Here is a 24934-nt window from a genome sequence, read left to right as displayed (position 1 = left end):
CGCCCCGCCCTCCCAACACGGCCTGCTCCAATCCAAGCCCGACCCTGGGGGGCGCCAGCTAACCCCTGCGCCGAGTGCCCAGGCCCCTCCCGCCCCGCCCCTTCCGCGGGCGGGCTGACTTGAGCAGCCTCGCTGGGGTGCCCGAGGGGAGGGGGCGGTTGGAGCCTCGCTGGGGTGCCCGAGGGGAGGGGAGGGGAGGGGAGGGGAGGGGGCGTGAGCACCTCGCTGTGGTCTCACGGCGCAGGACAAGGGAGCTTCGCGGTGCCTGCTCCGGAGCTCCAGGAGCCGCCTTCGCACTGAGACCACGCGCCCCTGGTTCGGCGCAAAGTCTGCTGGGTAACGCCTCCTGCCGGGTTCCCCTCCCCTCCCCTGGGCCGGTAACCTATTCCCTCTTCCCTCCCCCCGGCCGGGTAGCCCTTGTCCCTCCCCCTCCCCCCAGCCGGGTAGCCCTTCCCCCTCCCTCCCCCTTCCCCTTTCCCCGGCTGGGCCGGCGGGGTAGCAAACATATTTTCTGATGAGCAACCAAATCTGAGATTCAGGTTGTCTCTAGACTGTGCAGTCCTTTAAATTCTCTCTTATTTAGACTTATAATCTTGGGGGGAAGGATTTTTTTTAGAGGACTGATGCATTCAAATTGTATGAATTGCAGTGAAGACAGGAGAGAATCTAACTCTTTGTGTTGTTTGTGTTGTTTGTTTGTTTGTTTGTTTTAACTAAAACATCAGGAACCAAGTTCTTCATACAGATCATGAGCCACAAGGTAGGTGTAAAAGTGTTGACCTCTCAGGAAGGTGGAGGGGCTCAGGATGGAGTATTACTTTAAGTGTGTATAAGAAAAGATAACTGAGCTCCCCAAATACATGGCTTAATTTTTCTTGGGAACTGGTTCTTTGAATCCTCTTAAATGTATTGGGAAAAGAGGATGTTTCTGACAAAAATCTGTGGATTTTAGCATCTTGGAGGAAACCTTTTCTCTGTGGAGCACAAGAATACGTGGTTCCCGGTACCCTACATTATACGTGGGCCCCCAAGAATAAGCTTGTATCCTATGCCTGCACAGCGTAGTTGTAAAGTCTACCACTTGCTGTAGTGCAGTTGATCTTTGACACTTAATAGCTGTGATGGATAAATTGAAATGACTTTAAAGTTATTTCCAGTGCCTGGAAGTTGAAGCTAGAAAAATGCAGAATGGAAATAAGGTTTATTTTTAACAGTGAGGATAATTAACCATTGGAAAAATTACCAACTGTTGTAGATTCTCCATCAAATTTTCAAAAGACATCCAATTTTGATTTCAAAAAGATCTGCTCTAGGTCAAATGGGAATTAATTCCTGGCAGTCCTATGCCTTGTGTTCTACAGAAGGTCAGCCTAGATCAGTAGTTTTCAACTTTTTTTCATTTGAGGACTCCTAAAAAATTTTGAATGGAGGAGCAGGACCCCTTTGGAAATCCTAGACATAATCTGTGAACCCCCAGGGGTCTGCCAGTGGCAGGTTAAAAACCACTCCTAGATTATCATAATTCTCTTCTGGCCTTAGAAATCTGTGAATCTCCTCATTTTTCGTCTGTAGGGTTGATATTTTTAGGAGGAGAGTGACACTCAGAGACTGGCTCAAAGCGTCCTCCAACAAAGCTTCAGTTCTTTCAGCATCAGTCAAATGGATTTAGAAGGCAACTATGGTAAGTGTTTCTTTGCTGGCTTCTAATATTCATGCAGGGAACTGGCCTAGATGACCTCTCGAGGTCCCTTCCAGTCCTGCAATTCTCTGTTTCTATTCATGGTTCCTGCAAAGATACAGTGAGAGATCGCTTCGATCTTTGAAAGTATCTTAAACTTGGTTAAAGGAGGGAGTGGAGTAACTTTCCGCTATAGGCATTAAGTTTGGTGAATATATGCTTCTGTGTATTAGAGCAGCAGTTCACAACTTCTTTCATTCTGGGACCCAAAACCAGGTGCAGCGGTGGTCTTGCAATTCAAAACCACACAAACGTTAGAGGCAATAAAGGATGATGTGGGTCAATATCACAGCAAGAAACAATACCTAGGTTTTTCAAGGTGGGTGTGAGACCGGCTGGGTAATATGTAGTTGTTGGGTCGGGGCCTGGGTGTTCTGAGACAAATGCTTCTAGGCAGTGTATTGGGTGCAGATACTCTACATCATGCCCCAACCTTTGTGAGCCAGGAAGGCTGGAGTGGGGGCGTAACTCAGCTGTGTGTGGTTCGTTTTATTAATTTAGTGTATGCAATCCGGCCAAGCCGCAGCGTTCTTATCAGTGATGTTCAAGGCATGAAGAGCTCCAGGAAGTTGCCATTTTGCAGTCCTCCACAGTGTGCATCATGGTTTGTGAGTTCCCACACTGACCTAGTGGACTATGTCCCCCAGCTGCAGCATGTCTGTGGTGTGGAGAAATGGATGATCCAACTAGCAGATCAAATTTGCTGTGTGGGGTACAAACTGGTTATAAAGCTACAGTCATGTCTTGTGCAGCCAGGGCCTAAATCAATTTCCTGGGGATCATCCCAGTGAAGTGACGGTTCTTATTAAGGCCCTGTCCTTGCCATAATTCATAATAGACTTTATTCCCAGTGGCTGGCTCCAAAATGCGTTTTGCTACAGACGCAACATGGTTAATATCCTGTTAGTACTAGGGCTGTCAAGCAATTGAAAAATGTAATCGCGCACTTAAAAATAATAGAATACCATTTAAACATTTGTGGATGTTTTCTACATTTTCAAATATATTTATTTCAATTACAACACAGAATACAGAGTGTACAGTGCTCACTTATATTTATTTTTCATTACAAATATTTATACTGTACAAAAAAACAAAAGAAATAGTGTTTTTCACTTGACCTAATACAAGTAATATAGTGCAATCTCTTTATCATGAAAGTTGAACTCGCAAATGTAGAATTATGTACAAAAAAAATTGTTTTGTTTGAGAATGCAATGTAAAACTTTAGAGCCTACAAGTACACTCAGTCTTGCTTCTTGTTCAGCCAATTGCTAAGACAAACAAGTTTGTTTACATTTGCAGGAGAAAATGTGTCCACGCTGATGAGTTCTGCTCAATAACGATCCAAAGCAGTGTGGCCCACACATGTTCACTTTCATCATCTGAGTTAGATGCCACCAGCAGAAGGCTGATTTTTCTCTTTTGGTGGTTTAGATCTGTAGTTTCCACATTGGAGTATTGCTCTTTTAAGACTTCTGAAAGCATGCTCCACACCTCGTCCCTCTCAGATTTTGGAAGGCACTTCAGATTCTTAAACCTTGGGTCGAGTATTGTAGCTATCTTTAGAAATCTCAGATTGGTACCTTCTTTGTGTTTGGTCATATCTGCAGTGAAAGTGTTCTTAAAATGAACATCATTTGCTGGGTATTCATCTGCGACTGCTATAACAGAAAATCTGTGGCAGCATGCGGGTGAAACAGTGCAGGGGGCGCACCGCTCTCCCCCAAGGAATTCAGTCACATGTTATTTAACCCATTATTTTTTTAACAAGTGTCATCCTCATGGAAGCATGTCCTCTGGAACAGTGGCCGAGGCATGAAGGGGCATACGAATGTTCAGCACCTCTGGCATGTAAACACCTTGCAATGCCGGCTACAAAAGTGCCATACAAACGCCTGTTCTCACTTTCAGGTGACATTGTGAATAAGAAGTGGGCAGCATATCTCCCATAAATGTCAACAGACTTGTTTCTCTCAGTGACTGACTGAACAAGAGGTAGGAGTGAGGAGACTTGTAAGGTCTAAAGTTTTACATTGGGTTTGTTTTTGGGTGCAGTTATGTAACAGAAAAATCTATATTTGTAAGTTGCACTTTCACAATAAAGAGATTGCACGTCAGTACTTGTATGAGGTGAATTGAAAAATGAGATTTCTTTTGTTTATCATTTTTACAGTGCAAATATTTGTAATAAATAGAATAGAGTGAGCACTGTACATTTTGTATTCTGTGTTGTAATTGAAATCAATATATTTGAAAATGTGGAATACACCCGAAAATGTTTAATACACACACACAATAGAATACCAATTGAAATGTAACTGTGCGATTCATTTTTTTTTTTTAATTTTTTTTGAGTTAATCGCGTGAGTTAACTGTGATTAATCGACAGCCCTAATTAGTACCATGGTCAGGTAAGGGTGCTGCCCTCTCCAGAGGCCTAGCCAGGTATATGGTGTTGGTTTGAGGCATTGGGGACTTTTTTCCCCCCATAGTAGTAGTTCATGGATGCACGGGCTTGGTGCTCTGGAACCATTGAATGAAGTTCAGGGCTTGTCTACGCTTCCGCTTAAGTTGATGTAACTTGTGTCAGTCACGGATATGAAAAAGCCACCCCCCTGAGCTGTCCGCACCGGCACTAAGTCAGTGGGACACACTCTCATTCTGTCATAGCTTCCACCTTTCACTGAGGTGGAGTAATTATGCTGACAGGAAAGCGCTCTCTGGTCTTCATAGTGCGTTTACACTACTGCCCTACATTAGCGCAGCTGCAGTGAGTCTGGTGAAGACTAGCCCCCAGACCAGGACCCTCTTGCAGTGTGACTGCCCCTTGGGGCACACTCTCACTAGGACAAGCCTCCTGGGCTTCAGCTCCTCCTTGGTCTGACCTCGGAGCATTCAGCATCCCTGTCGCACACCATAAGCTCCCTGCAGTGAGCCACCTGAATAGGACACCTGGGGAAACCTTACACGCCCTCCAAAGGGGCCATGCACCCCGACTTCAGCAGTCAGGAGTGACTCTCAGCCAGCGGTGTAAAACAGAAGGGTTTATTAGTCGTCTGGAACACAGCATAGAGCAGAATCTATTTAGCACAGAAAGCAGGAAGTTACAGCAAAGTTCAACTTGAGGAGCCCCAGAGCCATGGGTCTCTCCTCCTGAGTCCCAAACCAGGAGTCTGACCAGCCTCCAGCAGCCCACCTACAGTCACACCCAGTTGCCCCTCCTCCATCTTGTATGCTGTTCCCCAGGCAAACCGGTCACCTGGCCTCCACCTCCCTTTGTTCTCCAATTCCTCCAACTGGCTCGTGCAGAGGATGGGGCCCAGCAATCAGTTGCCAGGATACAACTATTGTCTGGGCCCAGGGAGCTAGACGGCACTTGCACCTTCCCTCTCGGGGTATCTGCAAAGGTCCCACACCCTTCTCCCCCCACCTAGATACTTGTGCAACGCATAGGGAAAACTGAGGCGCGCACAGTATTCATACAAACACTAGGACACTTTCCACTTAGGACAAATGGCTACTTGTGACGAAGTACCTGTGTCAGTCTTTCTCAATGGCCTGTCCCTCAGATCTCCCTGACACTGTTTAGAAAGGCTGCAAGCTTTGGATTCACCAAGGGCAAGTGATGCCTGACCAACCTGATTGCCTTCCGTGATGAGATAACTGGCTCTGTGGATATGGGGAAAGCAGTGCATGTGATATATCTTGACTTTAGCAAAACTTTTGATACGGTCTCCCACAATATTGTTGCCAGCAAGTTAAAGTAGCGTGGATTGGATGAATGGACTATAAGGTGGATAGAAAGCTGGCTAGATTGTCGGGCTCAACGGGTAGTGATCAATGGCTCCATGTCTAGTTGGCAGTTGGTATCATTCGGAGTGCCCCAGGGATCAGTCCTGGGGCTGGTTTTGTTCAACATCTTTATTAATGATCTGGATGATGGGATTAATTGCATCCTCAGCAAGTTTGCAGATGACACTAAACTGGGAGGAGAAGTAGATACGCTGGAAGGTAGGGAAGGGTCCAGAGTGACCTAGACAAATTGGAGGATTGGGCCAAGAGAAATCTGATAAGGTTCAACAAGGACAAGTGCAGAACTCTGCACTTGGGAAGGAAGGAAGGAAATCCCATGCACTGCTACAGTGTAGAAAAGGACCTGAGGATTAGAGTGGATGAGAAGCTGGATATGAGTCAGCAGTGTGCCCTTGTTCTCAAGAAGGCCAATGGTATATTGGGCTGTATTAGTAGGAGCATTGCAGCAGATCGAGGGAAGTGGTTATTCCCCTCCATTTGGCACTGGTGAGGCCACACCTGGAGCGTTGCGTCCAGTTTTGGTCCCCCCACTACAGAAGGGATGTGGACAAATTGGAGGGAGTCCAGCGGAGGGCAACAAAAATTATTAAGGAGCTGGGGCACATGACTTACAAGGAGAGGCTGAGGGAACTGGGGTTATTTAGTCTGCAGAAGTGAAGAGTGAGGGGGAATTTGATAGCAGTCTTTAACTACCTGAAGGGGGGTTCCAAAGAGGATAGAGCAAAGCTGTTTTCAGTGGTGGCAGATGACAGAACAAGAAACAATGGTCTCAAGTTGCAGTGAGGGAGGTCTAGGTTGGATATTAGGAAACACTATTTCACTAGGAGGGTGGTGAAGCACTGGAATGGGTTACCTAGGGAGATGGTGGAAACTCCATCCTTAGAGGTTTTCAAGGCCCAGCTTGAGAAAGCCTTGGCTTGGATGATTTAGTTGGTGTTGGTCTTGCTTTGAGCAGGGGGTTGGACTAGATGACCTCCTGAGGTCCCTTCCAACCCTGATATTCTATGATTCTAAGCTGGTCCCTGGTATCAAAAAGGTTGAAAAACACTGATCTTTGTAATCAGTCTGCCCCGTCCCCCTTACTTCCAGCTATCTAGAAAACCTCCCACAGTCCATTGGCCCATGTTCCTTTCTGTGCATGCCCTCTGTACTCTGATACAAACGTGGATAAATAGCATGGAAGGTGTGAGGGGAGACACATTTGTGATGGCAAGAAAGCTGCTGCATGGACACAAACTGAATCCTGAAGAAGAGGTCTATGTATGCTTGAAAGCTTGTGTGTCTCACTATCAGAAGTTGGTCCTCCCCTACCTTGTCCCTTCTGTGTAACTGTTAAGTGATTAAGGTGATTCATGCCTGTCTCTGGGTCATAGTATGGACTAGGAGGGAACATTTTCAAAAAGTGCCTGTGACTTAGGCCCTCACTATGTTCAGTGAGTGTTGGGCTCTTAAGCACCTGCCAACCTCTGCACTTTACAGGGCCAAGTGCACTGTAGTGCAAATTGCATCCTTTACTCCAGACATGTTTGTTTCAGTTTGATTTTTTTCTTAATCCAGCAGAGATGGCCTTGGAGTCTGAAGGTAAATGCAAAAGGATTTACTTCAGAGTGCCGTGCTTCTGCCAATCCTTAGCATGTCACTACTGTACAACTAGCTAATTTGGTAGCTTCAAGGGTTTTTATAGTAATGTTTATTTCCAGCTCACTGTTCTGCATAAGTATAGTCATTAATATGTACTGGCCACTCTGCACTACTGATTGCGCTTTCCTCATTTTTAATTGAATATTCCACTCACCCAAAATCCGAAGTGAATTTGGTTGGGTACACACAGCGAGTGCCAACTTAGCAGTTTAGCATTTTTGTCTCGGCTATTAAAAATTGATGGCTTAACCCCGTTAGAGGGCAGCTCCAGTACCTAGTATGCTTCCACTCTTGTTAATTGTGTTGATGATGAACTTAAATCTTGTTTTACAGAATGTTTTTTCTTTTGTCTTTTTATTCCTTCTCGTCCAGTTGATGCTTTGGATCCAGAGAGGTTAATACAATGTCCCTACGATAATGATCATCAAATCAGGGCCTGTCGGTTTCCCTATCATCTTATAAAGTGCAGGAAGGTAGGATGGGATGTTAAGGTCTCTAATGCACTTGGGAAATCATATTTTTGCAAATGCTAATGCATGGTGAGCTCAGTATGCTGTGCTGCCTTTTGCTAGAAGGATGCATTCACTTGCTATTGGGCTGGAAGAAGCCGTCTTTATTTCATATTTATATCGCTCATCCATTTACCACTTCGTAAAAGCATCCAGTTCATATTTAGTAATGCCCTTCGGATCAGTGCATTTACCCTGAAGAAAGGCGAAACAGGTTCTTCAGAATACCTAGCTCAGTGATAGGATCCTATTCTCTTCCAACAGTTCACTCATGGGACCAGGCTATTTACTTCCCACTCAGGCCATGGAGCAAATGCAGCCAGTGTTATATGGATGCCTTCTGGCTGGCCAAAGCAGAAGTGATCTGATGTTGCAGTTAATTCTTTACTTTGCAATCAGAGCAGGAGAGCTGCTAAGCCATCTTTTTTTTTATATTGCTAATAACTCTATTCAGTGTACATCTGTCTGCAAGTCCCTCTTCGCAGTCTTCTATCCTGGGCGAGAATGCTGTATATTTAAGAGGAGAATCTGCTCCTTTCTTTTGTCCTCTCAGTCTAGTATCTTATTTTAAGCTCTCCAGTGCTAGTGTATATTAGTTGTACTGGTATAAGCGCACTTATACCGGTATAACTGCATCCACGTGTAAAGATGATGTACTGGTCTGATTGTATTGGTTAGGAATCACACCCCTAGCCAACATAGCTCTAGTAATATAAAAGCCATGCAGAGCAAGCCTGAGCAGTGGGTTCTTCCTCTTTGTATTCTTGCTCTTTTCTAAGGGTAAAGGCTCTTCATTCAGTGGGGGCCAGTAGTGCTCTTCTATGTCCACACTAGTTTACCTATACTGGCAAAATGCTCCCAATATAGATGTGGCCTCAGCTGGAACATTGAGTAACTTCCCTCCTGTTTCAGGAGGGTTAAATTAACTGCAAAGACTTAAGCTCTAGCGCAGGCAGAGACTTATCATAGAATATCGGGGTTGGAAGGGACCTCAGGAGGTCATTTAGACCAACCCCCTGCTCAAAGCAGGACCAATCCCCAACTAAATCATCCCAGCCAGGGCTTTGTCAAGCCTGATCTTAAAAACTTCTCAGGAAGGAGATTCCACCACCTCCCTAGGTAACCCATTCCAGTGCTTCACCACCTTCCTAGTGAAAAAGTTTTTCCTAATATCCAACCTAAACCTCCCCCACTGCGACTTGAGACCATTACTCCTCGTTCGGTCATCTGGTACCACTGAGAACAGTCTAGATCCATCCTCTTTGGAACCCCCTTTCAGGTCGTTGAAAGCAGCTATCAAATCCCCCTCTCCTTCTCTTCCGCAGACTAAACAATCCCAGTTTCCTCAGCCTCTCCTCATAGGTCACGTGTTCCAGTCCCCTAATCATTCTTGTTGCCCTCCGCTGGACGTTTTCCAATTTTTTCACATCCTTCTTGTAGAGTGGGGCCCAAAACTGGACACAGTACTCCAGATGAGGCATCGCCAATGTCGAGTAGAGGGCAACGATCACGTCCCTAGCTCTGCTGGCAATGCCCCTACTTATACATCCCAAAATGCCATTGGCCTTCTTGGCAACAAGGGCACACTGTTGACTCATATCCAGCTTCTCGTCCACTGTCACCCCTAGGTCCTTTTCTACAGAACTGTTGCCGAGCCATTCGGTCCCTAGTCTGTAGCGGTGCATGGGATTCTTCGCTCCGAAGTGCAGGACTCTGCACTTGTCCCTGTTGAACCTCATCAGATTTCTTTTGGCACAATCCTGCAACTTGTCTAGGTCCCTCTGTATTCTATCCCTACCCTCCAGTGTATCTACCTCTCCTCCCAGTTTAGTGTCATCTGCAAACTTGCTGAGGGTGCAATCCACGCCATCCTCCAGATTATTTATGAAGACATTGAACAAAACCGGCCCCAGGACCGACCCTTGGGGCACTCCACTTGATACCGGCTGCCAGCTAGACATGGAGCCATTGATCGCTACCCGTTGAGCCCGACAATCTAACCAGCTTTCTATCCACCTTATAGTTCATTCATCCAGTCCATACTTCTTTAACTTGCTGGCAAGAATACTGTGGGAGACCATGTCAAAAGCTTTGCTAAAGTCAAGGAATAACATGTCCACTGCTTTCCTTTCATCCACAGAACCAGTTTTCTCGTCATAGAAGGCAATTAGATTAGTCAGGCATGACTTGCCCTGGGTGACTCCATGCTGACTGTTCCTGATCACTTTCCTCTCCTCTAAGTGCTTCGGAATTGATTCCTTGAGGACCTGCTCCACGATTTTTCCAGGGACTGAGGTGAGGCTGACTGGCCTGTAGTTCCCTGGATCCTCCTTCTTTCCTTTTTTAAAGATGGGCACTACATTAGCCTTTTTCCAGTCATCCGGGACCTCCCCCGATCACCATGAGTTTTCAAAGAGAATGGCCAGTGGCTCTGCAGTCGTATCCGCCAATTCCTTTAGGACTCTCGGATGCAGCACATCCAGCCCCATGGACTTGTGCTCGCCCAGCTTTTCTAAATAGTCCCGAACCACTTCTTTCTCCACAGAGGGCTGGTCACCTCCTCCGCACGCTGTGCTGCCCAGTGCAGTAGTCTGGGAGCTGACCTTGTTCGTGAAGACAGAGGCAAAAAAAGTACATTAGCTTTTTCCACATCCTCTGTCACTAGGTTGCCTCCATCATTCACACTTTCCTTGACTTTCTTCTTGTTCTCTAGTTTGTCGCTTACTTAATTTAAAAATAAAGTGGCTGAATTATTTAGGGTTTCAAAGCACTTACTCCCCAGGTCGGCTTCTTAGGGCAATTTCATCTGTGCATTGAACCATGCCAGTGCTGACACTGCAACAGTTTCACTGTGCTTGTTCTGGGGCTGATCTTCAGTCAGATAAATTCAGGGCGTAGTTTAAATGTAAAAATAAACAAACATAGGCTGTAGCATAAAGGATGCGTATGCTTTGCTGTTTTTCCACTGCTTTTGTGCTCAGGACCTGAACTAAGTTTGACTTTCCTTGTTTTAATTTTTTCAACCTATTTCAGGATGCAGATTGCACAAACCCTTCACTGGTGATTAGAAAACACAAGGGTTTGGGTGAATTCAGTGAGATAGCACATGCTTTTTCTGTTTCTCTAGAACCACCCTGAAATTGCAAAGCAGCTAGACACATGCCCCTTTAATGCCCGCCATCAGGTTCCCCGAGCTGAGATCAGCCATCATATATCAAGCTGTGATGACAAAAGCTGCATTGAGGAAGACATTGGTGAGAAAATAGTAGACTCCTTTGGCTCTGTAAACTCACTTTGGGAACTCTTGGGCTAACGGAGTTCTAACGTAACTTTTGCTGTTAATGTTAGATTGTTTTAATGCTCTATTATTCCATAAGCAACCCTTTACCTGTAGTGCTTCATGATCCTGAAGTAGCAGGAGTCCTTGAAGGCTTGAGTTTCATTCATTCTGTGTCCATGGAAATTCTCCTAAGCATCTGAGAGGCAACTGGCTTGCATTACATGTGTTATCTGCCAGAGATTTTAGCATTAAAATGGGAATTGTGCATTATGCCATAAACTGTGTGTGTTGAATGAGATCTAGTTGGGAATCTGGATGGCTTAGAGAGGAAAGATAGTGGCCATGAGAAAGGTGGGTCTCCAGTGCAGATCTGACCTGATAGTGACCAAAAATCTTTATAGCCTGTCTAGTGGCATATGTGAAATAAATTGGTCTCAGTCCAGTTCTTAATGGACAAGTGTCTAGATCATAACAATCCTCCCTTCTGTTACATCCTACTTGACTATCTTAGCAGAAAAGCCATGACTGAGCCAGGGAGGCTGAATAACTTTCCCAACAGGAGTTGGGTTCCTCCAGTTCAGAGTGGGGCAAGTTGGGGAGGGGACTATGGAGAAGCTTCCCTACCACTGCCCATGCTGTCTGCTCTGTGATGAGGAGTTCACTATCCAGGTCTGTCAGCCCAGCACCTAAATCACTTGGTTATGTGGGTCGTGTTCCAGTTCTTCCCCCCACTGATATCTATACGGCTATCACTACACTGGAAAACGTACCTATTCTCTGGCAAATGTAGAGTTGTACTGAAGATAGCAATGATGTGCATGTTAATGTAGACAGGGCTTAGAGCATGACAGTAGTGAAAAAACCCTGAGAAGATTTTTGTGACATGACAGTAGAAACACACCTGAACCCTCTCCCAATTCGTATGTTGGAGCAGCTGCACCATTGCTGAAAGATGTGTGCAGAATTGTTTAGCTTTAGAAAAGGCCTAAAACAGGCATTGGCAAATGGGGGCCACATCCACCCTGCCAGATCATTTGATTTGGCTTGCCAAACATTCGGTGTTGTAGCAAACCTTTCTGAGTTAGACAATATATAGCCTCTTAAGGTATGACCCACCAAAGGGTTCTCATGGATTTTGTATCCCTTTGCTACCTTCAAGATGCCCATCCCTGGCCTCAAGAGTTTTGCTCCTAAGACTAGGGGAGTACCTGATCAGCTTCCAGTGTATGCTGCTCCTCTCCAAGGCCTAGAGCTATTCTACAGCTAGGTCAAAAAATGATTAATGTACCTAAAATAGGATTTTATTTTATCCAAAAAGATTTTCTCACTAAGACTCTTCTTTGCTTTAAGTGAGTCACTCAAATAACTGCCAGGGAGAGAAGATGAACATTGTCAGCATGTGGCAGCCGCCCCCATGTGACGAAGATTGGGATAGAGGTAAGGAAGTAGGTTGAGGACACGGGCTGTCAGCGCCTGCTATTCCCTTCTTCTTGTCCCCAAAGAAGTCACATGGACTAGGAGAGAGAGGTCCCATAGATCCTTCTGCACAGATCATGTGTTGGGACACCCAATTATACTGTCCCTGAACAAATTAAGTTCTCCTGCTTCACAGGCTCTTCCACATGCCTTCTATTCTTTACAGAACTTCTGTTGTTTTCCATATAGTCTGTTGCACCATCTGTGCTTTGATGAAAATGGAAATTGATGATAACCTTTACACTTTATATTTCTCAGTTAAATGTCTGCTCTGCTGTCACTTATGCCAAGCCGTAGAAAATTCTCATTCCGTTTTGTAAACCTAGCAGCGTCTCTGTCGTATTTCTTATTTGATGTTGCTATGACGCTTGCAGAAGTTACTCGGTACTGAGCCACAGTGATGTCTGTTTCCTTTTGGCAGATCTACAGGAGCAATCAAATTCTACTTTCGTTTGGGGCACGTTCAGTAGTGACGTAAACAACAGGTAGCAAAAGGTGTATTTCTTGTGACAGTGCTTTCCATAAATGATGTGCTTTCAGACTACTTTGAACTCATGCTGCTGTGTTGTTGGGAAGATGCAATTTACTTTATGAATCCTATTTTTGGGGTGATGGTGGGGGCGTTCCCACTGGCATGACTCAACAGTCCTGTGCCCCTGGGTCAATGTTTCCTGTCTCCTTTTAGTGGCAGATCCATATGAGAGTATAAGAACATACTGTTGCTACCAGATAATGGTTACTCCTCTAGTTCTACTGTAGTACTCTTAGTGCTGATGGTCCTGGGTTCAATCCCCACTGGTTCTGTATTTGTGGGGGGGGGGGTATTAAACACTAAACTGTTACGCTGGGCTTGATAGAAATGCAGACTGATGTCAGCTGTTTAAGCCTAAAACTTCTGACAGCTAATCTAATCTCTCATGGCCTGAGTCAGAAATAATCATTTTGTTGTTTGTGTAATCACAATGTGGGATTGGAAAATGAAGCACAATGTGTCTGGTCATTATCTCTGTCTCACCCCTGAACACCCAAATCATTGTACTGTGCCTTACCTGTCTAATCAGAGGTCATCAACATATGAACTTCTACAGCCTGTAACAGTGACATAGAATTGTAGGGCTGAAGGGACCTCGAGGTCCTCTAGTCCAGTCCCATGCACTCATGGCAGGACTAAGTATTATCTAGACCAGTGGTTTTCAAACTGCGGGTCGTGACCCAGAACTGGGTTGCGGAATGAAGGGCACTGGGTCGCAGCGGCTCTCGTCAGCACTGCTGACTGTTAAAAGTCCCGTCGGTGGTGCTGCCCAGCTAAGGCAGGCTAGTCCCTAGCTGTTCCGACACTGCACTGTGCCCTGGAAGTGGCCAGCAGCAGGTCCAGCTCCTAGGTGGAGGGTGAGCCCCAGGGCTCCATGCGCTGCCCCCGCCCCGAGCACAGGCTCTGCACTCCCATTGGCCAGTTCCCGGCCAGTGGGAGCTGGGTGGGGCAATGCCTGTGGGCGAGAGCCATGCGGAGCTACTTGCACCCCTGCGCCTAGGAGCCAGACATGCTGCTGGCCGCTTCCGGGGTGCAGTGTTGTCCGCGGTGCCAGGAAAGGCAGGAAGCCTGCCTCTGCACCCCAGCTGCACCGCTGACCAGGAGCCTCCCGAGATAACACCACACCCCTGCCCCAGCTCTGAACCCCCCCAACCCAGAGCCCCCTCCTGCAGCCCCAGCCCAGAGCCCTGACCCCCTCCCACACTCTGAGCCCCTCATTCCTGGCCGCAGCCCACACCCCAGACTCCTCATCCCCAGCTCCTTTGGATCGCGGGCATCAACAATTTTTTTTCAACTGGGTCACCAGAAAAAAAGTTTGAAAACCACTGATCTAGACCATCCCTCACAACTGTCTGTCTAACTTGCTCTTAAAAATCTCCAGTGATGGAGATTCTGCAGCCTCCCTAAGCAATTTATTCCAGTGCTCAACCACTTGGACAAAAGGAAAAACTTCCTGTCAAACCTAAACCGCCCTTGCTGAAATTTAAGCCCATTGTTTCTTGTCCTATTCTCAGTGGTTAAAGAGAACAGTTTTTCTCCCTTTTCCTTGTAGCAACCTTTTCTCTACTTGAAAACCGTTATGTCCCTCCTCAGTCTTCTCTTCTCCAGGCTAAACAAACCCAATTTTTTTCAATCTTCCCCCATAGGTCATGTTTTCTAGACCTTTAATCAGTTTTGTTGCTCTTCTCTGAACTTCCTTCAATTTGTCCACATCTTTCCTGAAATGTGGCACCAATCATTGGACACAATACTCCAGATGACATTTAATCAGCATGGAGTAGAGCAGAAGAATTACTTCTCATGTCTTGCTTACAACACTTCTGCTAATGCATCTCAGAATGATGTTGACTCCTATTTAGCTTGTGATCCAGTATGACCCTCAGATCCTTTTCTTCAGTACTCCATCCTAGGCAGTCATTTCCCATTTTGTATGTGTGCAACTGATAGTGGAGTACTCTGAATTTGTTCTTATTGAATTTCATCCTGTGACGGGTTCCCCCAGGGGTGCCACCTGGGACTAGGGTTCCACTGACTCACCAGCCTGGGCTCCCTCTCAGCACTGTGCTGCTGTGACAGGCTATAGACTGCTCCTGGACCTACACTCCCAGCAGCATTCACACAGGCAGGGACACACCCAGCTGCAGTTTCATGCAGGCTTTGGACAGCCACTGCATGATCCAGCAATAGAGAGGCTACAGCCAAAATAACCCCCAGTCTGGGACCCCAGAGCTGTACCATCCCGCCCTGATCAAAACCCCAATCAGTATGAATTTATTACCCAGTTCGCCATTCCTTCAATGTGGAGAGGACAATGCATACTTGTGTTAACCAGGCTGAGATTTTTCCCCAGACGCTTTGGTCACAGGCATACCAGTTTAGATAAAGCAAAAAAGTTTAACTACAAAAGAGAGATTATAAATGATAGAAAACAGACCAAAGCAGATTACCTCGTAAATAAACAGAACTGCAAACTATAAGCCGAAAATACTAGAAAGATTGGATATGAATTAACAAATTCTCACCCTGGCTGATGATAGTCAGGCTTGCAGATTCTTAAGGGACAAGCTGCATTTGTTTTGCAGCTTGGGATCTCCTACCCTGTTCCAAGACTTTTTCTTTTAGAGCTTCTCTCTGTTGAGTTGTGGGGAAGTGAAGAACAACCAATGATGTCACTCCTTGCCTTATATAGCTTTTTCATATGGCAGGAGCTCTGTTTCAAACTTGGTTCCCAGACCAGTTTGTGGAAAAATTCAGGTACCCCAAATGGAGTCCAGAAGCATGGTCTGGTCACGTGCCCTTGCAGAGTCATAGCAGCCATAACTTACAGAGTGGCCTTCCACAGGAAGGCTAAGCTATTCCACAGTCCATTGTCTTTGTTGATGAGCCATTAGCACTGTTTGGCTTCTTCACTGTTGTACCTGAAAGGCTGGCTGTGGGTGTTTTCCAGAGTAAGCCCCTTTGAAATACAGATACCTAGTCAATATTCATAACTTCAAATACAAAAATGATACATGCATACAAATAGGATAATCATATTCAGCAAATCATAATTTTTCCAATGACACCTTACATGACCGATCTTGTACAAAACATCATAATTATGCCATAATCAATGATCCTAATAATAACACTATGATGAATACGGAGTGTTACACATCCTATTTACTTCAGACCATTTCTCCAGTTTGTCCAGATCATTTTGAATTTTAATCCTATCCCCCAAAGTACTTGTAACCCCTTGCAGCTTGGTATTGTCTGCAAACTTTATAAATGTGCTCTCTATGCCATTATCTAAATTGCTGATGAAGATACTGAACAGAAGCGGACCCAGAACTGATCCCTGTGGGACCCCACTCAATATGCCCTTCCAGCTTGACTGTGAGCCACCTACTCTCTGGGAACGATTTTCCAACCAGTTATTCACCCACCTTGTAGGAGCTCCATCTAGGTTGTATTTCCCTAGTTTGTTTATGAGGAGGTCATGCGAGACCATATCAAAAGCCTTATTAAACTTAAGATACACCACATCTACCATTACCCTCCCCCATCCACAAGGCTTGTTACACTGTCAAAGAAAGCTATTAGGTTGGTTTTGCCACGATTTGTTCTTGGCAAATCCATGCTGACTGTTCCTTATCGCCTTATTATTTTCTAGGATTCGGCAATTTGATTGCTTAATTATTTGCTCCATTATCTTCTCGGGTACTGATGTTAAGCTGACTGGTCTGTAATTCCCCAAGTTGTCCTTATTCCCCTTTTTATAGATTTGGCGCTATATTTGCCCCTTTTCCAGTCCTCTGGAATCTCCTGTCTTCCATGACTTTTCAAAGATAATTGCTTATGGCTCAGATATCTCCTCAGACAGCACCTTGAATATTTTAGGATGTATTTCATCAGGCCCTGCTGACTTGAAGACATCTAACTTGTCTAAGTAATTTTTAACTTGTTCTTTCCCTATTTTAGCCTCTGATCCTATCTCATTTTCACTGGCATTCACTGTTAGACGTCTGCATGAAGTCTGCATGTATAGAGATGACTAGGGCATGTGTGCTGAGATGCCATTTACAGTTGAGGGCAGTGCAATACTGATGATCAAGCTTTAACTCTGGTTTTTCTTGCTGTCTTTGGCTTATTTCTTTCTTGTCTGGATGACTGATTCTGGGGATTTTAGTCAAAGTAGATGGCATCAACATGTTGCACACTTTTCTCTAGCCTTTGCGAGGAGAAGTAACTGTTCTGATTGCATGAAGGTTTGTTTAAATTAACATACTCTGTTGTCTTCAGTTTTAGAAAAATACTTGAATATTTATAGTAAAAGGTACTTGGCTAAAAGAAGTACACATGTGTAGGATAATTCGTATTTGATCTCTTTCAGCCCTGGGTCCAGCGTAATAATGGAACAAAAGAATAACCTAACGTCAGGCATGAGAGCACCCAAGTCCTTGCCATATAGCCTATCCTGGAAAAGCAGTAAGTACAATGGCTGGTGGTCTCCTCATGCTGTAAGCTGGGACCTACATGTTAGCTCAAAGTGGAACGGGATAACTTTTCTCTGTATTTTTATTCCGTGTGTCAGCATTCTCCTCCATAAACTGAAATGCTTTTATTACCACCATCAGCAAGTGGAGATGGAGAGCTCTGTAACACAATCCTCCCTAGAAGCAGCTGCATTTCTGTAGTGGATGGAGTGTCTTCTGTATCCAGGTTTTATTTTGCTGTAGGTGGCATTGTGTCAAAGGTTGTCAGGCTCCATGTATTGCCCCCATTACTGTAGCATCTGACATTTAAATTGTTCACCGCTCTTGGTTGAACAAAAGTCGAGGCTTACAAACAGGGCTGAGTTTGGCACAGTGGAGCTCAGCACAGTTGTAGCTCTTCGGGTTCAGCTGCTACTGAAGTCAGTGGACGCTGTACACGTGTGCAGCAGCTGTAGCATTTGGTTGGTTTTGCAAAACTTGATTGAAATCTCAGAGCTAGGGTGTGTCTATCCAGGAAAACCTACCAGTGTTACTTCCAAGGGGATGTAATCTAAACGAAAAAGGCCATTGTTTGGAATAAGTGTTCACGTAGGAAGTCACCCACTTAGTGGTGTAGTAATGTGTATTCCTTAGGGAATTCTGCACTAAAAAATTAAACATTCTGCACACAATATTTTAAAATTCTGTATATTTTATTTGTCAAAATAATAATATAATCACACCAGTTTCAATTATTTTGGTATCTTCTTTCAAACTACCTGTCAGCCAGTATGTCTGTAACAATACAGACAGCAAAAAAGATTCCCCCAGGAGTAGAGAGTCAAAGAAACTCCTACAGCAACCCAGTTCCTGTTTCTCTGTTATGCTTTTGTTGGGCACCTCTCTGAGTGTGTCACACACATCAGCTGGGCCCATCTTTGGGAGAAATCTCTGTCCCTCCAGTCTTAGGCATCCACACCCCCTACCCTCCCAGAGTCCAGCTGTGGGGGACTAAGGGGGTGCCCCAGACACCTGCACCCCCTACCACCCAGAACCCAGGGATCCAGAGGGAGAAACAGCCTGATGCTGGGTCCCAGGCTTGTACAGAGTTTCCTGCATGCCACTTTCTTCCTTCAGGACATGCTGGGAACTGCACCTGCATGGAAAAGTCCAGCTCCCCCTCGCCCTGGCAGTGTCATGTATTTGCAAGCTGGAGAGCCAGGCTCTGCTAGGTCCCGCATCTGCTACTGACAGCCAGCAGCTTTGCAGCACTAATTCTGCTCTGGGGGGAGGGGGGAAATGAAATTATGTGCAAATTCTGCACTGTGTTGTGGCACAAAATTCCCCCTGGAGTAAATGTTGGTAATTTCCCCTATATACAAGCCTGGGTCTGTTCCCAATGGTGTCTATGGATGAGTCTATTGTAGTTGTTGGGGAGTGTGGGCTCAAGACTTGGCATTTTTCTCAGTCATCTGAGTCCATCCCTGATGAGCTGAAATGGCTGTTATCCCTCCCAAAGTCAGATCCTGAGCTTCAGCTCCATGCCTTACTCTGAATGCCCTGTCTCAGCCCTTTGCTGCATGGCTGCCGTGCTTTCCTGTCCACCACATGTCCTGCTAGTGGAGGGGACGTGGATCTCCGATCCGCAGATGTCAGGCTGTGGGGACTGGAAACGGCTCAGAAAAGAGAAGCAAAAATTACCCAGGGTCTGGAATGGCTTCCATACAAGGAGAGACTAAAAAGATGACTAAGCGGGATGTGATAGAGGCCTATAAAATCATGATTGTTGTAGAAAAAGTGAATAGAGAAGCATTATTTACCATTTCACACAATACAAAAACCAGGGGGTCACCTGATCAAATGAATAGGCAGTAGATTTAATACAAACAAAAGGAAGTACTTTTTCACACCGTGCACAACTAACCTGTGGAACTCATTGACATGGGATGTTGTGGTGACCAAAAGTGTAACTGGGCTTAAGCAAGAAGTGGATAAGTTCATGGAGGATAGCTCCATCAATAGCTATTAGCCAAGATGATAAGGGATGTTACCCCATGCTTTAGGTGACTCTAAATCTGTAACTGCTAGAAGCTGGGAGTGGAAGAGAGGGATGGATCACTCCATAATTGCTCTGTTGTGTTTACTCCCCTTGAAGCTCTGGTAGGGGCTACTGTTGGAGACAGGATACTGAGCAAGATGGAATATGATCTGACCCAGTATTGCAGCTCTTATGAGCTCTTGCCACATATGACTCTTCACAAGGTTTTGTTCTTTAAAAACTGATTCAGTTGCCCAGTGTCCCAAGAACCCGATTCCCAAAGCATTGAGTTCAGGGTAACTATTATTAAACAGCCTGGTGGTATTCCATGCCATTTGGATCTTAGGGAGGGAGTTTCATGTACTTACACTATACTTAATTGAAAATCTTTTACCCCTTAAACAGCAACAAGCATTAACTGGAAGGAGGTGTGACCCATTGAGTGTTTTTCTTGGTCCCCTTGTCAAACTGTAGCCGTGACGGACTGGCCATAAAGCTGTCCTGTTCCGGGGATGCCTGTGGCTTGAAAGAAAGCAAGATTTTGCAAGAGAATTCCTTTGAAGTAGCCATTAGTTTAAACATTGGGGAGGATTATGGTCTTTTACTTCTGAGTATATGACAGAGTTTCTGTGATCTGAGCATCTGTTCCCAGTGTGAGCCCCACTTGCTACAGAGACTGTCTCCTTGATCTTGGGCAAGTTACTTAAGCTCCCCGTGCCTCAGTTTCCCCATCTACAGAATGGAGGGATGGTAATACTTACCCTGCAAGTTAAGTATTACTAGTTAGCTGAGAAGATAAACATGCAACTTATAACGCATCCTCAGATGAAAGGTGATGGAGAAGCACAAAATAGCATTTTTGCGGTTTACACTTTGGGTAGGAATTTGCCAGTTTAAAAAAAAAGGCCTCCACTTTTGCAGGAGATCCCCATTGAAATACACACGTTACTTGACGCCTGCTGTAAATTGCCAGGCAAAAGCGTGAATGAACTGAGAATGCAGCATCGTGGACACAGTTATTTGCAGTACAAAACACACTCCACATAAATGGGGGCTTGGTGTGAAGCTTATTTCTGTAGTTTATTTTTATCACTGTATTTTGAGCTAGTAGGTCAGGATTCATGTAACTGTAACTCTGAGGTGCTGAGCGATGAATACATTTCAAAAGCATAACGTCTAATAGTCTGGTTGCAATCTGATTTAAGAAAAATCTGAAAATTGTAATACATTATGCTAATCGACTCCTTCTTTGCACCAAGCAGGGTATTTTTTTTTTACCCTTTAAGTGCAGTTGTCCTGTCAAAAGCAGCCTTACATAAAACACATGGGCGGGGGAACAAGAGAGATGATTAATTCCCAAGTTTTCCTCAGGTGTTAGGCCAGAAAATTCATGATGATATTATTTATATCATTGTTACAACCAGGATCTCATGGTGCTAAGGGCTGTACAAACAGAGAACAAAAAGACAGTCCCTTCCCCAAAGAGCTTAGAATCCAAGTAAGAATCTGAAAGTCACGCTGGCTTGTGCATTGCCAAGAATTAGAGATTCTGCAGCTGGAACTCAGTTTGACTAATCTGGCTATACGCAAGCCAGCTCTCCCTCTCAGCTTTGCTGGCTTTGCAGTGCTAGCAGAAGTAGTTTGGTCAGTAAAGTAAGCAGAAAGATAACAAACAAATGCACATAAGTGGCAGGTCAGAGTAAAGGGAACTGTCTAATATCCTCGCTTTTCAAGCCAGAGCTAAACTTTAAAAATGTTCCAGTACTTACAGCAGCAGTGAAGCTTGCATTTTGCCTTGAAAACACCTCTTTTGGACTCCTTTTTAAGCAGACCGATTAGGTACAACCAGATGCTTAATCACCTCCCATGATTAAAAAGCCAGGCAGCCCAGGATATTGTACCAATTTCACAATAAAATCTGCTGGGTGCATGTGTCTAGGGAGTACAGGGTGTGTTGTCGGCAGCCCTCTGCTTTTTTTTTATGCTGAGGTGCATGGATGGGAAATTGGTACTTGAAAAATGACTGCTCATCAGCTTTTGCTACGGTCATCACTATGGGCTGGCTGGCTGTGGTATGGAATAGTCGACCATTTCCAGATACTGGACAGTAGGTGTCCTGATTTCAGGTGGAGAGTCCACAGGTATCATTGGACAGGTACTGGAACATTTCACAGACAAAACCTGCAATCAGTCTTGTCGCTGTATGGGCAGGCCACCTTGGGATTGTGTGCACCTGTATCTGATTAGATTTTCTAGTATATTAATCTTGTGAGATGAGGTTTTCTAAGGAGGATACTTGGGTGAAAGGGGGAATGGCTTAGCTCAGTGCCTGAAGGTCACAGCATTGATAAACACACACTGGAGATGAGTTCAGATGTGTCTGTGTACATTTGGATTGGTTGAGAGTGAGCTAAAGCAGAAGGACTTACTCCAAGTCTGTGGTAACGACCCTTAACGTGCCCAAATAGAGCAGCTGGTCATATAAAGCTTTAGCCAGCTTTCTAGCCAAGGTGTGGTGAGGATCCAGTCTAGCAGGGCTTCCTGGAGACCTACAGAACGTACCTGTGCTTCATATTTGACCTTTCTTAATGAATCATTGCACTATGGGCTGATGCATGGCATCAGCCTTGTTCTGCTGGGTCGGCTCCCAAAGACACAGCAGTAAGGACGGTTGCTTGGTTTTCATTCCACTGAAGGTGTTGGAGCTCCAGCCAGACAGGCTGGGTCTATTTTTGGGAAGGAACTAATGCTGAGCTCTGGGCTCAGGTTGGGCACTAGTCCTGATCTTGCATGAGCACAACCAAAGGGGCAGGAATAAGAGCATCGTCACCATACACTGGGACTCTATATAGAGCAGTCAGACATCTGCTTCCCCCAGTTAAGGAGCTTTTCCTGCATGTTGCTTGTAAACAGAGAACAGTTTGTCTAATAAACTGCCCCCTTCTCTGTGTATATGAAAGGGCCCCTAAGCCCTTATCCAGGCCTCCAGTCCCATTCCCCTACTCCCTGGTGTGCTGACCAAGGAGCAAAACGCTAGCTCCCTGTGCTAGTACAGGAGTTGCTTGTGCTCTGGTGGTGGTAGCATGAGGAGTGCTGCGTCGCTGCTTTGGGGAGACCGCAAACTGCCTGGCTGTGAGCACGAGTGTGCAAGAACAGTCCAAGTGTCTGCGTTTCAACACAGTGATTGACTTTGGTGAGGGGGTAGCTTGTGGACCTAGACTGAGTCCAAAGCAGCTTGTCTGTTGCTTACAACTGGGGGATGATGTTAGAGCTGCTATTGTTGACTATCTAAAATGTCTTGCTTTTTAATCTAATTGCAGGAGCCGGTAACTGAAGACCAGAGAAGAGGCTGCTATTGAGTGCTCATCATCTGTTTCCTTTAGAAATGTGAGGTGCTGGTTAGGAGACTCAGACTTATAAATTCCCTCTGTGTTGGCTAAGCACTCGCAGCCCTAACCTTCCTGCAGAACTGTTCTTCACATATCGGCTGCTGTCCCAAAATTATCCCGACCAAGGTAATTAGACAGAATGCTGTTAACCCTTGATATCAGAGATCAAACCCTCAAAAACTAACTCCACACACGCTGATGCCAAGGAGCTAGCAGAGTTCAAACTGTCTGGATCAGCATGCTCTACAAGTTACCTCCTGTAGGGTGTTTGTGTAAATCATTGCTCAAGCCCTGCATGTCTTTGGATTTAAATGCGTTGCAGCTGTTTACCACTGCATGGTGCTGATGGTACGTCCCTCTCATAGGGATTGCTGTGCCAGGTCAGACCATTGCTCCATGTGAGCTCACACTGGGGGTAAGCTCTCGGGGGTACATCTCTCCCCGATGGGGAGTTAGGCACCTGAATGTTTGGTTCCCTCTGTTTCCCTCCAGAGACCTTGAATGTGTTTGTGTGTCCCAGGATCAGATCAGCTGTAGCTCTAAGGCCTGCCTGTTATGCGCACCCACCTAGATGTGAAAAAGGAGCTGCCATTCAGACTGTAGATGGTGTATGGGGGAGTCAAAGCAAAAAGTCTTAAAACAAAATATTCTCATTGCTGTTTAGATTAGGCCTAAAAGTTCATCTGTAAGAGAGCTGGGATGGGGGATTCTGCTGAAAAGTGGCTGCCTTATCAATAAAACAGTTGCACTGTGCCCTCCCACCGTGGCAGCCCTAACACCACACTTCACATATGTGATGCCCAGTGCATGCCGCTGCTTGAGCACCTCTGGCCTGGTGCCCCTCTCTAGTCTCGCTCAGACTCTCTTGGGCTGTGGGGACTTGCAAATGATTTTTGTACTCCGTCACAGGGAGCGCCATTTAGTTCTGAGCAGGGGCATGTGTGGGTGTCCTTGTGCTTCATGGAGAAGGTGAGGGAATGTTAATTGTTGTAAGAACAGGGCTGGGGTGGCAGGAACATTACGCATCCTGGAACATCCACCCAGTCTAACACCTGGTGTCACGTGATCTGGACAACATTAAAGCGTGAGAATATCCAGCCAGATCCTGGTCTGTAGCTCTGTCCCATCTGTGTCTGTCCAGCAGAGCAAAGGGAACAGAGGGCAGCCAGGAATTTCCCTGACATCATAACGAGTTTCATGCTACCTGCTCCCTTCTCCTGGGCAGAGAAGTGCTGGAGTGGGCCTCCCTAAAGCAACATACGCTCCAGCCATTCTTGGCCCAAAGAGCAGTCTCGGGAGAACTGTGGTAGTCAGCGTAGTTTCAAGTAGTCCTTAGCCGGCATTAATTACACTAGAAGATATTTCTATCCCCAGCTGGCTCCAGCATCTGCATGTCAGCCAGACATAGGATCTGGCCATCACATTCTCGTCAAACCTGTCTTGTCCTGTTCCCCTCCACCGCACAAAAGAGAAGATTTGATATTCTGAGTAAAGAGCAAAGGCCCCTCCTTGCTCTTAGCCGAGCATCACTGCTTGATCCTGTACAGGAAGAATAATCCTGCGCCTGACATCCGCTTGTCACCGTGGAAACAACTATAGGGCTGGCCCTTTGAGGGAGTGAAGTGTGTTTGGTCAGAAGGCAAGTGTAGCAAAATCCGCTTTTGCCACCCTGCCATTCTGACAAGAAATAAATATGTGCTCTGGTTAGTGAGCTCTTCATACACCCATTGTTGCATCCACGAGATACTCTCTTGGGAGGGATTTCAGTGTTCCACTCCTGGCATTGTGGTTTAGTAGGTCCCACTTGCAAACCTGATGAGAGCAATGTCTAAAAAGTTGTGATAACGGGTAATAGCACCTTCCCCTCCATTAGCAGCAGCTCTGTGATAAAACTTGTTGCGTAGTTTTTTTAAGTCTTTGCAACTTGAACATATTTCTCTTGAGGGCAGAGTTAAGTAGTCAACTTCTTAGCAGCAAAGCAAACTATACATCTTTAGTTTGGCCATTAAAACTAGTCTGTGGAGATCCCAGTGTATGCAGAATAACTCTCCCTAACAA

At 45.5% G+C, this 24934-nt stretch overlaps 1 protein-coding gene across 1 annotated transcript in view; it reads left to right on the top strand.

Annotated features, from left to right (window-relative positions):
- The window catches only part of LOC141975297 (uncharacterized), a 57665-nt gene extending 39994 nt beyond the window's left edge, over positions 1–17671 (top strand). The window contains exons 4-10 of the mRNA XM_074935596.1: positions 1588–1681; positions 7568–7668; positions 10832–10958; positions 12335–12421; positions 12882–12945; positions 17368–17494; positions 17612–17671. Coding sequence (XP_074791697.1) covers positions 1588–1681; positions 7568–7668; positions 10832–10958; positions 12335–12421; positions 12882–12945; positions 17368–17494; positions 17612–17671 — 660 coding nt within the window. The remainder of the gene's footprint in view (positions 1–1587; positions 1682–7567; positions 7669–10831; positions 10959–12334; positions 12422–12881; positions 12946–17367; positions 17495–17611) is intronic.
- The last annotated feature ends 7263 nt before the right edge of the window (positions 17672–24934 follow it).

This window comes from Natator depressus, chromosome 20 (assembly GCF_965152275.1).
Source record: "Natator depressus isolate rNatDep1 chromosome 20, rNatDep2.hap1, whole genome shotgun sequence".
NCBI lineage: Eukaryota > Metazoa > Chordata > Testudines > Cheloniidae > Natator > Natator depressus.
Note: the sequence above shows the minus strand (reverse complement) of the source record. Positions and strands in the feature narration are given on the sequence as shown.